This window comes from Haemaphysalis longicornis, unplaced genomic scaffold, assembly GCF_048455015.1.
Source record: "Haemaphysalis longicornis isolate Haplotype H1 unplaced genomic scaffold, Haemaphysalis longicornis Haplotype H1 scaffold_1, whole genome shotgun sequence".
Taxonomy (NCBI): domain Eukaryota; kingdom Metazoa; phylum Arthropoda; class Arachnida; order Ixodida; family Ixodidae; genus Haemaphysalis; species Haemaphysalis longicornis.
In genome coordinates, this window is record NW_027526203.1 from 140,740,593 (window position 1) to 140,756,901 (window position 16,309).

Here is a 16,309-nt window from a genome sequence, read left to right on the forward strand (position 1 = left end):
GCCAGTCTTCGTCGCAATTCTACGTGTAAGGTACGCGCGGCACACTCCTTTGCACTCTTCATGCATGGAGCCGCAGACTCCGACGAGGCAACATCAAGTCCGAATAGTTGGGACTTCCTGTAGAAGTTGTTGATGAATAAACAACCGGGCAGGCCGGTTCTCAAGTCGGCGGCGCGCATGCTATTGAGCCCGTCACATGCATGACGTTTTTTTTCTGATAGTTTCTCAATTGGCCATGTAATACCTTCGCACCAAATCAAACAAAAAAACGCAAGCCCGCATACAGAAGACAGAAAACAGCCATAGTGGCGATAACCGAAGCATAACCCGTGCGAACACGGCAGCGAGCTGCAGGGTTCGTCTGATCGGACGGGAGCCATGAAGTAGCAGATGCAACCTTGAAAGAGTCGGACTTTCCTCCATGGCAGCGAGTACAGATGACAAAAAATAAACCAATTAAATTGGTCGTCTCCGTCGCCCACTCCCTCGCAAGGCCATGGCACAGGTCTCTGGTCTTCATGGCACAGACACCGACGCAGTCATTGCGTATGTAGATGGCAGCTTTAAAAATGGTCCGGTGCACACCGAACTGGTTTGCCCCCAGCCACCGGAGGTTGACCAAACCTGTTCATATGCAGCCAATCCACTGCCTCCCGTATATCGTACTGAATTGACCACAGTACATGATAGACTGGTCTCAATACTACCTTTTGTCCAGGCGGGGCCGTACTCCCGACTGATGCATTCGGACTAATTCAACGCGGGCCATACATGACACTCGTCGCGTGGCATAATCGAAATCCTTTTAAGATGCCATTCATCGCTTTGAAAGAAGCACGGTACTGCAGATACGCATCGAATGGGTGCCAGTTCACGTGTGCCTGGCAATACGGAGGCACACTCAGCTAGCCGACCGAGTATCGTCATGCGAGCACTAATACATTTCCACGAAGACGCTTGCGGGCACCTAGAACGACAAAAGAAAAATCACCGGCGCACCACACGAGCCCTCATACCCCCGTGTGGTTCAAACCTCCCTGGTGACTTAAGTCGCCGAGAGGAGGTTGCGCTGCGTTGGGGTGGCCCTTACACCGTCCGTGACTGCCTCCTGGCCATCGCAATACCGCGGCCCATACGCATCCACCTGCCCATTCTGCAACTCTGCCATACAGGACGTGAATGTGCAGCACCTGCTGTGGTCCTACCTGCCCGGGATTGCATCAAGTGCGCGTGCGGCACCTTCGTGCAACCAGTCTCCACCCTGGCCGCCTTCCTGACCTAAAACGCTCCATGGGTGCATGAACAGTTTCAGTCCTGGTGCATGGACCAATTACACCTGAACTTCTTACTCGAAACTAACTTTTTCGTGTTTCTGTAAATGCATTCCTCTATTGTGCAACAGCGCAAACTTTAAAATTAAAAAAAAAAAGAAATATTGAAGAATTAATGAGTTGCCAGTGCGTTCGCTGAAGCGAGATTCCGTTTCCCCGTAGGTACAAGCCCGCCACTTCCTGTGCGAACCCAGCGCCACCTATGGTTGAATTCGAGCGCTCTTTCTACTGCTTCGAGGAACTGTTAAATGAGCCTCCCCCCCCCCCCCTCCCCCGTTCGGCCGAATCGGCGTAATGGATAGAATCACGGGCACTGGTGCGAAAGGCATGGTTTCCTCTCCCAGCAGTGCAAAAATTGTAAATCGAAGCTTTCAGCCTATCACTGATGTCCTCTGTAGTCCGCCCAAAACACACTCCGGGAAGGCCAACTTTCTCTGACGTGATGATGATCGTGGGTGAAGTGAAGAAACTCCACTAAAAGTTGGGGCGCATCAGATTGAAGAGGCGACGCATACGCGTGCGACGGCGTGACGTATATAGGCCTAACGTCATATTCTCAGGTGAACGTCGACTACCATTACCCACAGCTCGACGTACGATGAGAATGACGTTGCTTTGCATGCCGTAAGGCTGTTAGTTGCAGGACGTTAGGCCTGACGTAGCATAGTTTAGGACGTTAGGCTTAACGTCACATTTTGAGGGCTTGGCAGCTTGAACCGAAATCCACTCGTGAAAGTACTTACTGTACGCCAAGTAGCAGGTACCTATTCACGCCGTAGACCCCAAACCCAAACATTAGGCCTACGGAGTGCATACTCGAGAGTTGCTGCGGTTATTCTAGAAATGTGGCGCAGTCCTACAGAGTAGCACACACTTGCAGTGGTATTGACCAAAAGGAAATGGTGAAGGTTCAGTCAAAACGCTGCGTTCAAAAGCCCAAACTGACCCGCCACGGTGGTTCAGTGGCTATGACGTTGTGATTCTCAGCACAAGGACGCGGGTTCGATTCCCGGCCGTGGCGGCCGCTTTTGTGATGGAGGCGAAAAGCAAAAACGCCCGTGTATTTTAGATTTTGGCGCTCGTTAAAGATCTTCAAATGGTCGAAGTTAATCTGGAGCCCTTCACTACGGCGCGCCTCATCGCCTGTGTAGCGTCGGTGCATTAAACCCAACAATCAGATCATCAAAAGCACAAACTGCGTGCGAGCCAAATTAAAAGCTCAAGGAGTCAAAGTATAACCGTCTGCGAGTCGAAGTCCAAACTGGGATGACAACCAAGGAATCCCTCACAAGATAGCCTCGCGTTTAGCCATCGTCGTTGTTGGACGGAGGTGTGCTTAATTTTATGCAAGTCCCGTGATTTCTCCTTACTGTTCAGTGTTCCCTTTGCCTTAATTCTACGCATTATTTTCATAAATAAGGGTGGTTTGGCATCGTTTATCACAGATTAGGGGCGGGATGCGGCATATTAACACGTTTAATTAACGCTCTCCCCCGCGTCTGAAATGCCTTGGTTGTACCGCCTTCAGGAGGGAATATCACTTTGCTGGAAGAGGAAGCAGATCGCGAAGACGGGTACGTAATTCTGAAGCACCGGTCTTAATTTTGAAGCCTTTGAGGGATGCGCCGTGCGTTGTATCGTGATTGACTGTGACGGCGTATAAGGCCATCAGAGCGGCCCAATGGCAAGGCACCGTGGTGGTAGCAGCTGTTAAAGCTTTCATGGGACCGTTCTGAGAGAGTTGAGTTGTTCTTGTGAACATTTTTCGAGAACTAAAAAAATTCCCTCGCACTTGCCCGAGGGGGAGAGTGTGTAAGTGCGAATGCACGGTTGCATTCGCACTTAAAAGAAAGATGCATTTATTCACAGACACCTATTTGTGTTGTCGTTGTACTTGATTCCTAGAAGGATCGCTTTGTGGTCCGTGAAATGGACCGTCAAAGGGTCCTGGAGGACGGTGCGGACTTGGCAGTTTCTCGCAAAGGCCAGGTCGATGAAACCGCCGTTGATGGTGGTGGGCGAGTCGAGGGGTACGCACGACATGGAGTGCGTGGCGTGCATGTAGTCGACCAACCACTCTCCGTCCTTGCGGACGTCGACGTTGAAGTCGCCGACCAAGACGACAGGATCCGAGGGTTTGGAACGCGCGCAGACGCTCTCCATGGCCGCGTCCACGTACTGGAGGACTTCGACCGACGACGAAGTATCCGAAGTTCCCGCGGTGACGTGACCTTCAGCGACAGGTGAAATGGTCGTGCAGGATTGTATTTCACTCGTTGTTGGTGGTACCGTTGCCTGCGAACTATCCGCCATCATCGGTCGCGCCGTTGCTAGGCGCGCTCCCCTCCGCTCCGCTCCGTTGCTAGGGGAGAGGAGGCGCCCGATCGCTGAACGGTTGCTGTTAAAACTTGCTGAGAGATATCTCCTGATAAAAAGGAAGCGTTTTACATAGTTATCTCAGCTTTGAAATTTCGTGTCAGTACTCCTTTAAGCGGGTGCATTAGCCCTTCTCACGCCCGATTCCTGGTCAATCCCTCACGTGGGTATGTGCCATGAGGAGGCGCCCAACACCCGCAGTCACTGAGCGGAGAGAGGAGGAGGAGAGTAGCGCGCGCCCATCTCCCCCCGTTGCTAGGGAAGACGAGGAGGAAGACGAGGAGCGCGCGCACCCGCAGCTGTTGCTATGCGGACTACGGCGGCGGACGATTCAGGCTCGCTTAAGAAGGGCATTCGCACTTAATAACTGAACGGATATCGTATACCTGGTGGGCCCATTTGTAGCGTGTTGTTGCAGAAGCGGACAGACCCTGTAAGCTTCATTTCGCGTTCAACCTTTTGACGCATTGTAACGTATTTTCGTTTGATGTCAAATGTTCTGTGCGGATAAGTTTTACTCGACAAGCACCACAGTATCTTCCTTCGTCAGTGCACCGCGTTCACTCTTTTATTTTCATCGTAAACACCCACGCTTTGCCGTCTGATCTAAATGAAAGTGTTTTCTAGCTAATTAGGCTGAGTTTATTATGTTTATTGAGCGATCATTGATTGTTGTTCTTCATCAATTTGCAGGTTAAGCTCGATATCATGATGTATTCTGAAATGCTGCGGTCAAGATCCATTTCAATTATTTTTTTTAGGATTCACTGTGATCACGCTAGCGCAGTGGTTCTCAGCCATGAGTGCGCCGGGGACCCATTTTTGTTTTGTGAAAGTGATGGGGGACCCTATGATAAAATGTATGCTAATCGGTGCCATAATGTCAAACATGTTGCACTTGCAACTGCCCACACATTAATTCAATTCCCGCCTTTTGTGCCTGAGATTTATGACGATGCGTGCCATAATGTTGGACAATACGCTCTGAATATAGTCTTCTCAACACCTATACGCTGCCTTTTGTTCGTCTTTCTTTTCTGTCTTATAGCTGGCGTTTTGTGCACTAGGCATATGCTGAAATATGTGCAACGCAGAGAATCTAAACGTACACGTCAAGCGGCGAAGCCGCCTTTTTGCATTTCTAGCAAGTGGGGGAGACGTTTTGGAAAAGGCTTCGCGGACCCCTCATATGCTTCCGCGGACCCCCTGGGGTCCTTGGACCCCCTTTTGAGAAACACTGCGCTAGCGACTTGGGCTGGTTTCGATTGTTACCTCTCCACTAAATGTACTTTCAGAAGCCTGGTCGTAAACCATGTCGCGTGTGTACGCGGAGTGGAATGACGGCTCGCACTTTTGCACGTCGTTATTCGCCTCGCTGAACTTAACGAAGTATGCGCGAAGCTGGGTCAGTTGGTCCACGCAGTTTATTGATTTTAAAATACCCAATTAATGTTCCTGGCTATCATAGATCGATTTGGGTGCGCAGTATGTGCTGATAAAGCACTTCTGCTGCCTATCGCAAATACGAATCCTGGCGTTTCCATTTACTGTCCTCTTTCATTCGGGCAAATTGCCGAAAAGCAGCAATCTGGGCCGGCCACGGCACATAGAGCAGCGTCGTTATGTTACTATACGGGCTTGAGGTAGCGTGTCCGAACTGGCATGGCGGGCGTGAAGTCCCAGGGCAGTCATAAGGACCAAATTAGTTAAAGAAAGACTTTATTCAACTATTTACAGCGTTGAGGGATCTAAGTGAACAGGCAATGCACTTCTGGGTGCGCGGGAGTACAGTAATTCGGGTATATCCCCTTTTCACCCATTTCCATGCTGTGGCCAGGATTGCAGCAATCAGGACAATCTTGACATTTAAAAGTGACACGCACAGACTCACGCTGAGAGGGCCCTCTTCCCTCTCTCACAGGGGAACGTCTCGTTGATCTCGGGGACGCTGTCCGCCCATGGGGTCAAAGCCGCCGGTACCAGGGCCAGCCTTACCTGATTCGGCGCACTGTGCGAACTGCTACCAAAGCGTCCCCCCCCCCCCCCCACCAAGTTCGTCAAACTTAGTTTTAAAGCGAAGCTGTCTATGGCTAGGATCGAGCAGACCATCTCCTAATTGTAGACAAGAATACCACGCGAGAGTAGCACCATTTTGCGGCGCCCACTCAAATCCCTGAAATCGTAAAACTGTGCAGCGCACCTTCACGTAAAGAAAAATAATAAAAAAAGTAATAAAAATGTCCCAGGGCCTCTGTGTTTTCCCATAACACGGCTTATATTGCCCTCGAAAAGATGTCTTCTCAGCAACAATTTTGTGCTTACAGGTGAAGACGACTTTAATTGGCCTGTAATTGTAAGCTGCCTTTTCCACATTGTGTGTTGTACAGTGAAAAACGTCCGTCTACGGGGGGAGCAAGATTACAGAAAGCGCCTATAACACCTGTTTCATCGAAAGTATCCCGAAACCAATTAAATGACAATTAGCCGCTAAGACGGCTCTACCATTACGCGAAATTTCATTTACGTTTCGGAGTTACATACTTCACAGTGAAGTAATGCATTTGGGAGAATTCTTGTCAATACATGGGCTTCTACAGGACAGAAACGGGCAGGCCACGTTTGTATACTGGAATAAAGCTCTTGTCCGTCCAAGTTTCATTCAGGTAATTACTAGGAATATGGTCAATCACAAATTGCAAACAAGAACTAAGAAAATATGCTCAATTGCAAATTGCAAAAATACGTGTATTGTTTTGTGCGCTCCTTGGACTGCGCCCGGTAAAAGCACATTCTCGCTCACGTTGAGGCTCAGCACGGCAGCTTCGTCGGTCTCCGTCTTCACAGAGGGGAAGGACACCGAATTCCTTTCAAAGCGAAAACTTCCGTAGTGGGACCGATGGTGTCCTGTCAAAAACCTAATGCATTTCCCCGTATACTCAGCTAGAACACAGCCTCATCATGAGAGGGCGCCGATGGTTGTCGCACGTGTCGAGAGAGAAGCTTCGTAGCCACTAGGCAGAGGATCGAACAGCACTAATCTCTCGATTAGAAAGATGCGTGTGCTGGTGCCCTTCATCATTGAGCAGTAAGTCACTGCGGGAGCGGCCAAGCACCAGCATTGAACCATAGCCGTCGATATAGCGATAAGAAAAGTGCACAATGACCCTGAGGGCCCCTGCTGCGACACGTTCGCTTGGCACGTTTACAGCGCCGCACTGACCACCTGTCCCCAATAGATACATCCACCTCACGCTTATGCAGATTCTCGGACTGAGCCGGTGATACTTTCACTCCGGTATTCTTAAATGAGTGTGAGAGGGGGGAGGGCAGCAGAGAGACACGGACACACAGGTCTCCATAGCGTTGCGCAAGTGAAAAATAGAAGCGGCACGAAGAAAACAAAACCTAAAGCAGCTTTCACAATGGTACAAGCTTGTAGTCAGAGCAGAGCTGTAGCGCCATATAAGCCACTCAGAACCATTTATACTGTGTATTTATATGGCACTCGTCAGCAGGAACCAAAGCCAGTAGCAGACGTGGCAGCAGTGCCCGAACTCGACGTCCAGGAATTGTCGCTCAAAGCTGGCGTTCGCGCCGCCCAGGGAACGACGGACCTGACGCTAAAAGTTCTCCATGACTGGGTAAGCGAGTAGTTTTATTGGCGACGCTGTTTGCTCAAACGCACACTTGCACGCATCCTTTCGGGGTGTTCAGCTGGTCGTCGCCGATCACATTCTCGCCTCCGAGCGCGGCATGCTTCCTGATAGGCCACCTCTTCTCTGGCGTCCCGATCTTCTTTGGTCGCCCCATCCCCCATGTGCGCGGCACAGCGTCGGAGAGAGTTCTGCCGCCGCCAAATGTCACAAGGGGAAGCTGCACGTAGAAAAACCACAAGGAAGAAGAAGCCCACATAGCTAAGCAGGCCGATTGATTGATTGATTGTAGGGTTTAACGCGCCGACGCAACGCAGGCGATGAGGCGAGCCGTAGTGGAGGGCTCCGGATTAATTTTGACCACCTGGGGATCTTTAACGTGCGCCGAAATCTCGTACACACGGGCGTTTTTGCTCCTCGCCTCCATCAGAAAAGCGGCCGCCGCGGCCGGGAATCGAACCTGCGACCTCGTGCTCAGCAGCGCAACGCCTTAGCCACTGAGCTACCGCGGCGGGTCTAAGCAGGCCGAGCCGCTCGCATTTTAAACTGAGTGATCCGCTTGGCGGCGGTACCAACTAGTGATGTCTCGGCAATATAGTGTGGCATGTGGCGTCAGGAGCAGATGATAGGTGGTCGGGCGTTTCTGTTCATTGAAGACACAACCAATTCTTGCTTGTGATTACATGCTCTTTAGGGTGCCTAAAGGAGCCATGAAAAGTCTGTTTTATTCGAAAGATTAGGTTTTTCATAGTACCCTAAGCGCTTTCCCGGAAGCAAACGATGCTTCATTCACTGAGAAACAAGGCAATTTAAGCCAAATTTTTAAATCTCCCGCTAAATTGTACATTTTGTGACGTGAACAATGGCGTCATATGAGCCGGTACATGAAACAGATACTTAGTATATCGACTCCATATAGCACCCACACGCGGGAATCAAACAGGAACCGGAACTCGTGCCGAAACCGAGACGGCGGCCATATAAAAATACTAGTAAAACCTAGTACACCCGCAGCCTTAGTCATGGAATCGCCTGATCCGAACAACAAAGCTCTCGCCGATGAGCTCGGGCTTGCTTTTAACAACCTCACACCACTTGAACGCTCAATGCTTATAAGTGCACGAGCGGCAGGAATTGTGGGATACACGGATGGACCGGAAAGCGACCATTCCGCGACACCCACAACAGACAAACGCCCAGCCGTCGGCACCGCTGCCTCGTCAGCCCCGTTGCGACGGACGAATACAGACTGGTACGTATGTGCCGTATTTTTATTACGGTAAATAATATTTCAATTTCAGTAGCAGTATCGCTTATGCCAGTTGGCCGGTGTCGTGTATGGAAGCCGTTCGCGCGAGCTCTTTGCTCCGACCAGAAAGATACCAGCGTCAATGCGCGGTGTGTACGGTACTTTTTTTCCAAGCTCAGAGCACTTTGACGGCGATTTGACGAAGTCGGCGACGAGCGGCGGCATGGCCCAGGAGTGAGCTAACGTAAGGGTCCCTGCAGTAATCACTTCGTCGGAAATGAAGCGAGCACACTCGTACTTCCTTTAGCTCCCTTTCTCCTCCGTTTGCAAAGTTCACAAAACGTAGCAACTTCCTTCGCCGCGAGGTTCGTCGTTGGGCAGCGCATGAAAGGAGATCTCTTCACCGGCGGGGATGTCGCACCCCTTCGACGATTTGCCCGTACTACATGGGCATTTCAGGACGCATCATCTAAAGTACTCGAACAAACTGAAGTTTTCAGTGGTTGTAAACTGAAAACGAGCTCGTAACGACAGCAGCAAGCCAACACTACCACCATTCCGAAACTTCTGCGACGAGTGGCACTATCTCGTCGCCGCTTGCTGTTCCTTACTCCCCTCGTTTCTATTTTTACCTTTGCTGGTTGGCGATATGACGCCAACTTCTAGTCAAGGGATTAACATACCAAGAAAGGACGCAGCTGTGCGTGCTAGAACGGTTCGTTGGCCCCGAAGAGCCTCTTATCCGAAATTAGTCTGCGCGACGGCCAGATGTCCAGCTCGGCCGGCGGTAGTTTCGTACGCATTGGCGTAGATGTTTGCGTGTTCGTTCGGAACTTCAACCGTTTATTCCACCAATCTTAGTGTCATAAAAGGAATGTGCAGTATGTTTCACGGGCATGCTCACTATGGAAATTGCTAAGGCCTGCTAACTTGCATTTGCTTTTGCCGGCCTTCGCCAATAGCAGAGCATTCTAGTATGACATCATAGGTTCTGTTGCGGGAAATGAGCTGGTGGGTCGCATGACCATTCCCGTTTTTCCTAATTATGTAGCTTATTTGAGCGAAGTTTGCGTTAAAAGTGGTGTCAGTATGGTTCTAACGAGGCACTCTTTTGAATGAACCAAAGTCGTGTTTTCTCTTCATGGCTGCTTTATGTTTCTAATGTACAGTTTTGTGTGGCGGGCGCATTAGCCCTCCTTACGCCCGGTTCGTGGCCAATCATCCACGTGGTTGGGTGCCATGTTACAAGGAACATCACGAGACGCACGCTCACCTGCACTCGGCATTTTATTAGTATTTTTTTGTCACTGATGGCGCGACAATGAGGTTAAACAGCTCTGCTGCTAAAACGCAGGATATATGAAAGCGGGATGCAACTTTAACAGAACGCGTAATGGTTTCCGCAGATGAAAGCGCCAGGAAGCGAGATTATCTCTCCCTATAAATAAAAACGACGTCTTCAGGCTACTTTACACAACGTACTTGCTGCAAGTTAGCTGCCTTTTTTGCCGTTGATGAAGTACAATGTCACCTTAAGAGGAAAAAATGAACAATAGAACCAGCTTTCTATAGCTTGCGTTACAGACGCTATCATTTAAAAGGAAGCATACCCAACGCAGCGCGCACACAAACACAAGCAGTGCCTCCAGATATCACAGTGGTCCTTCGCCAGGAATACGTAACACGCCGAAAGCTTATTCCCACAGGGCGGGTGGGGGCGCTGGAATGGAGTGGGCGCTAGTCTATGTGCACGGGTGAACTGCTCTCTGCTGGTCCTAATACGCACGCACTTAGTTCTTCGCGCATCACGGTTGTTACGACGTCGTGACGGGGGGAGGAACTGAGTCAGTCAGTCGCACAATCACATGCGGCAGCACTGGTCGTGATGAACGGCGCTGGCCTGCGTAGTCTGGTCCTGGGTGACCACGAGCCGCGGACAGATGTAGGTGATGACGGGCCTCCGCACCTTAGGGCCACCGTCCTTTTGCTGGTCGGCTGAGTCATGACTGATGCGACTGGGCATCAGCAGCGTCTTCTCGATGATGCCCGTGGGCGACTCGCACATGAGGAAGAGGGCGAAGCTGATGAAACAGCTCCACACGAAGATGGTCACCGTGCTGGATACCTGCAGAGCGCACACAGTGAAGTCATGTTATATAGAACGGAAAGTACAAATGGCAGGCGGGGCGACCCTGCGTGCAGCCGTTGTTGTGCACGATAAACACTAGCAATTATTTTCCCCGAAGCTGCACCATGACCGAGGCTTCAGTAGCTACATACCTGCAGCAGGTGTGTCGCAGCCACGTGAGAAGGAAGGGCCATGCGTATTGTGCCCCGTCCGTTTATGACCAGTTCTTTTATGTAGCGCTAACCATCTATTGCCAAGCGCGATATCGTCCCCATCAACAGTAAGGGGGAGAGAAAATAAATGCCTTTATTACTGAGGATTCCTTGAACCAGGTAATCTTGTTTTTAGGAATATTCGTTCGAACAAAACCGGCTCGTATAATATATGATGTAAGCTATAACCATGACACAGGCTTACTCCCAGCTTGGCATGTACAAGTACGTGCATTGGCATGTACGTACAGTCATTGACAAATGAAATGAGAACACGAAAATATGAACCAGACCACGCAAAATATAAAAATACTGTTCCTTGAGGGCCAATAAGGGAGCGCTATTGGTATATGTGGAAAGCCACATTTCACAACTTTGTTTTTGTAACTAGGTCACGCGTCATTTTGACTTGCATGGAAAGAAATCGCTTTATTTGTGCGTTCTGGCTCATATTTTCGTGTTCTCGTTTCATTTGTCCATGTACAGGCTAAGGAATGGTTTGAATGAATATTCGCTCACAGAAAACGCGCCCTATAAAGAACAACGGAGCAAAGCGTTCTTCAAGGAAGGCTGCACAGGACCCGTGACACTTGCTCTCTTTTGTTTGCCTGCCCAGAACAGTTCTGAGCAGTTCGTGGGCAGCCCAAAAGTGCTCTCGCAATAAACATTGTATGGGTAAAGAAAAAGAAAATGCGGAGCTGCACTATAGCTGTTTTGAGCAGCACAAGGTGAAAATTAAAAGAGGATGGTTAACATCATGTAAGGGCCTTTTTTTAGAGAATTTATTTGCTGCCGTTTTCTTGTTTATAGTACACTTTTGAACCGCATACTAGAGATAACTGCGGCTTCTGCGATTTTAATACGCAAGCATTCTTTGCCAAGTACCCGAACGCGAATACTGTAATGCCTAGTACCTGCACTAAAATGCGTAATTGCAAATCGAAAGCATTGTCCGTCGCAGGAAACTGAGAAAGAAACACGAAATAATAATGGAAAGAACTAAAATAGATTGAGGAAATACAAAAGATTTATATAACTCAGCGCCTTATCTTGGTCACCGACAATGTACGCATGAAAATAAAGAAAAACAAGAAAATGAGCTTGCAATGTCACAAAGATCTGTCTGTTCCCCCGTCCTTACGCTATTCAAAAAATTAAATGAGCAAAAAAAAAAAAAAAAAAAGGAGAGGCGCTGTTTGGGTTCACGTGTTCTTTCAAAGCCACTAAGGAAATGTAATGATGGCGAAAAGCAGGAACAGCGAGATAATGTCACAGTATTAGCAGACAATTCTCACAATGCCTGCACTTCTCCTGCTGATTTGAAAAAGAGCCAGTGAACTCACCACTGCCATGATCGAGTAGTGGACCCTCTCCCTGGTGAGGGCGAAGCTGGCAATGAAGTACGGCATGTGCACCAGGTAGACGCCGAACGAGAGACGGCTCAGGGGCACGAACGCCCGCCACGAGAGGAAGCGGCCCACGATGCCTGCGTCAGTGCGAGCGCCCACATTGGAAAATGGGATCAGCTGGAGACGGAAACTGTGGTACACGAGCGCAGACGCTGCCGTAGAAATGCTGCGCTGCTTGCCCCCGTATTTTTGAAGCGTCAGTGAGTGGGACGGGATCCCCTGCAGTCAGCGGATCGGGAAACAGGGAGACGGGGTTGGGAAATTACGGGGTTAGCCAGGCTATTGAAGGGGTTGGGGTTGTGCGATTTGGCAACGATGAAGGCGTTAGCGGTCGTTCGCTAATACAGCCGAGCGTGCGGTAACCATTTTCATTAGGGGAGCGCAACGGCCGGCGCCGGGCTTTCCCGCTCCGCCCCGGTGACGTGCGGCTAAACGGGATGACAACGGTGCTTTTGGTTTCGGGCAGCAGCCTCTCCCCTTTCCTTGGTATTGCGCCAACTCCGACCTTGTGCTTGTCTTTTCGCATCCTGATAACTTGGTGGCGCTCAAGCTGCCCTGGTGAACACTATCTATGCAGAAAAGCCCAGCTTTGTAATGTCATAGTCCCCGAGCTTTTCTCGTTAACTGATACGGAAACAGACCTTTTTTAAAGCCTGTAACGTTGCTCTTTTTTCTGTGTGGTACGTGAGAAAAAAACGATGAAACTGTCTTGCTTCACGCTCCTAGATACCCAGATATAGCTTTCTTGAAAAGCAGGCGTTGATGCGCTGCTTCTCCAGCCTTGCACCCCTAGTGAAGCTGCGCCAATTGATTTGCGTTTTAGTAGCCCAAGAAAGACTATCACGTTTAAAATGGTATAGTAGGGGGCGCGCATACACATATGCCCCTTGTGCTCACACTCGAGCAAGCACGAAAGCCGGCTTGACTGTTATAATAGCCTATGGTGCACCCTTTACAGGGGGCGGAGTTTTTTTATTGGTATCTTTTTTGGCTAACCCACCAGTCCAAGCTCACTTTTTAACAGCTCCGCGGTTAAGAACATTTACTTCGATTCACACCTATACGAACAAAATCATTGTTCGTTTCGAAAGCGAGAATCACTACTCGCACAGCCTTAATTTACATGCTTCGGGTGAAGCGGAAGGGGGTAGCTCGTTGCTGTTTTCTCATGCTACGACTTTTGTTGCACTGGTATGTGTTTGCCTAAAAGAACAACAGCTAAGCAGTGCTCGGGTTGGAGCTCGACGCTGTCCATCCGCTGCACTCCCTTTCTGTCCTTTGGCGTCGGTGAGCGAAGTGTCCAGGGTGGCGCGGGGAGGCGACTCACCTGCCTGTCGGTGAGCGCAGCCGAAGACGAGGCAGCCCAGGAAGGCGGACCACAGCAGGCGGTCGAAGAAGGTGAACACCACGTCGACCCAGCCTCCGGTGGACGAGAAACCACCGTTCCACTGGTGCCGCGAGAGGATGCACACAGCGCCGCACACCACGCACACCAGCCACATGACCGCCTTCCGCAGCTGAAAGGCGAGCGCCATATGCGTAGTGATGATGAATAATGTTTATTGGAGCCGGAAAAACAAAATAAAAAGAAATAAAGGTGGTTGGCATCTTCCTAGTCCGGAAAGCCGCAGGCCGTAGCCGCTGCCCTAGCCCAGGAAATCAGGTTGACCTGATCCTCGAGCTGAGCGCTGGCCAGCCCGCACTCCCACTGCTCCGGGGAGGGGGACGGGATAGGATTAGGGTGGCCAGGGCCACATGTAGAGTGTGTTGCGACGGTAATTGGAACAATTTAAAAAAAATTTCCTGAGCGAACCGCCGCTCTGTTCGCGCTCAAACTTCGCACGAAGGTCGCATTTTGTGGTCTATTTTGTTTGACACCGGTAACAACGACGGTACTTACCTGTTTATCCTGAAAATAAATAAAAACGATTTTCGCCTATGGGAAAATGGCGGTGATTTGGACGTGCGAGCCCGAAAACCGGGTTTTCTGATCGTCTGTTAGCTCATTTCTAGGTGCATTTTCTGATCGTCTGCTGCACCATTTGGCTCCGTACGAGAATCCCAAACGTGCGTTTCACTCTGCAGGTGGTTCCGTCGTTCCAACATCAACTTGCGCTGGCTCGCACGTCCAAATCAGCCGCCATTTTCCCATAGGCGAAAATCGCTTTTATTTATTTTCAGAATACACAGGTAAGTACCATCGTTGCTCTCGGTATCAAACAATGGTCTCCTCGATTTGGCTACACTTTCTGCACCAGTTCACAAAAGTGCCGTGCAAGTGCAGCGCCAGTTCTTTCGCACGCTACACCTTGCACGAGACGAGAACTCGCACAGGGGCTAGTGCAGAAGTGTAGAAGAACTGGTGCAGCACGGCGTCAAATCGAGGGCCGAAGTGCAGGTGGCGCAAGCTGCACTGGTAAATCGAGTGCGCGAGTGCTGCACCGCCTGAACTGGTGCAGAAAGTGTAGCCAAATCGAGGAGACCAAAAATAGGCCGCAAATTGCATCCTTCGTGGCAAGTTTGCGCGGGAACAGAGCTGCGGTTCGCTCAGGAAAAAAATTTCAAAGTGTTCCAATTATCGTCGCAACACCCTATACCGCAGCAAGTAAGGGGCCCTATCTTCATAGAAGGGCGAAGGAAGACGACGTACAAGGCAGTGGGGCCTCATATACGAATCACCGTATGGTTAATCCCGAGTTCAACCACGGCCTTTTATTTCCACCACGGGCTACGCGGTATTAACGGGAGCTTGGCCATTTCTCCGTTAGGCCAACTGACGGCTGAAAAGTGTACCCATTAACTCTCTAAGAGCACCGATACCAAGTTCAAGAAGCTCCCGTGCCTTGTACCCCACCTAAGACCACGACAAAGACACACCGAGCTCTTCAGATGTGGTGTCACCTGAAAGGCCATCTGGCAGGATTGGCCCGGAAACCGCTTGGGGGAGAACGACAATATACAGAAATGATCGCATGGCCCCCGGCAGGCAAGCGTTCTTGAATTACATGTCATTGTTACTTTCTAGTGCTAACATTTCTTGTCTAGGTGGAATCCATGCTAATGTCTTGTGAAATTAAACTTCGTATTCCTTATGACACAAACGCGCCAAATTGAGCATCCTCCTCAAAAGATGCTCGCAGAGCTTATTTAAAGTGCTCAGGAAAAGCATGACCCGCCGCATTTGCAGTGTGTAAAAGAAGTAGTGTACGACACACCGTTGACACGCGCAAAGTCATTAGGGCAGAATCGCCGCTGCCCTAATGACCGGTTAATGGCAGGTGCAAAATTTAAAGGAAGTTGATAGATTCCATCTTTCGGATTCGCGTGTGAGACGATGTTTTGCCAAGCCAGAATTCTAGGCAAAAGCCGTGACCAAACAGCCCGTAATCTTACGGAGGCCTATCCCATAAAGACAAAAGGATCTTATTTTGTCAGCGGCACGTCCATTCTTCTTAACGAGTGTGAAATAATATGGTTTCATATCGTTCGTCTGCAGAATGATAGGTGGACGATAGGACGAACTGTGCGCATTTGACAAAATGTGCACAGTTCGTCTGCGCCTCACTATTCTATGTATGTCGATGCACCACAATGCAACAAACCATTTGTTAGTATAGCGCGCATCCTTGTGGCGTTTAATGTGTCCGTCTTTTTTTAGGGCTTAAACTCCGCAATCGAGATATTAGCAAAGAAATCATTGCTGATTTTAGTGGCCGAGCTCTTAGCGACACACTCGCCCCGCGTTCCTTACCGTGGACATGTTGACTTCCTTGTGGGTTTCCATGAAAATGAGCGTGCTGCATCCGAGAAAGAAGGCGGCGCCGTGGAAGGTGGGCAGCACGTACACATCATTGAACGTGTCCTGTAGGATTCTGTCGCCGCCGAAGAAGAAAACAAAAACATTCAATCAACACCTTCAACTAACTGGTGAAAGAGTCGATTAGCGGCACA

At 49.9% G+C, this 16,309-nt stretch overlaps 1 protein-coding gene across 1 annotated transcript in view; it reads right to left on the reverse strand.

Moving 5' to 3' along the window:
* Positions 1 to 9,928: 9,928 nt before the first annotated feature.
* Positions 9,929 to 16,309, reverse strand: part of LOC144154901 (nose resistant to fluoxetine protein 6-like) — a 35,524-nt gene continuing 29,143 nt past the window's right edge. Inside the window, exons 12-15 of the mRNA XM_077686010.1 lie at positions 16,110 to 16,230; positions 13,686 to 13,875; positions 12,293 to 12,435; positions 9,929 to 10,734 (exon numbers count right to left, since the gene is read on the reverse strand). Of these exons, the coding sequence (XP_077542136.1) occupies positions 10,471 to 10,734; positions 12,293 to 12,435; positions 13,686 to 13,875; positions 16,110 to 16,230 (718 nt within the window). The 3' untranslated portion in view covers positions 9,929 to 10,470. The remainder of the gene's footprint in view (positions 10,735 to 12,292; positions 12,436 to 13,685; positions 13,876 to 16,109; positions 16,231 to 16,309) is intronic.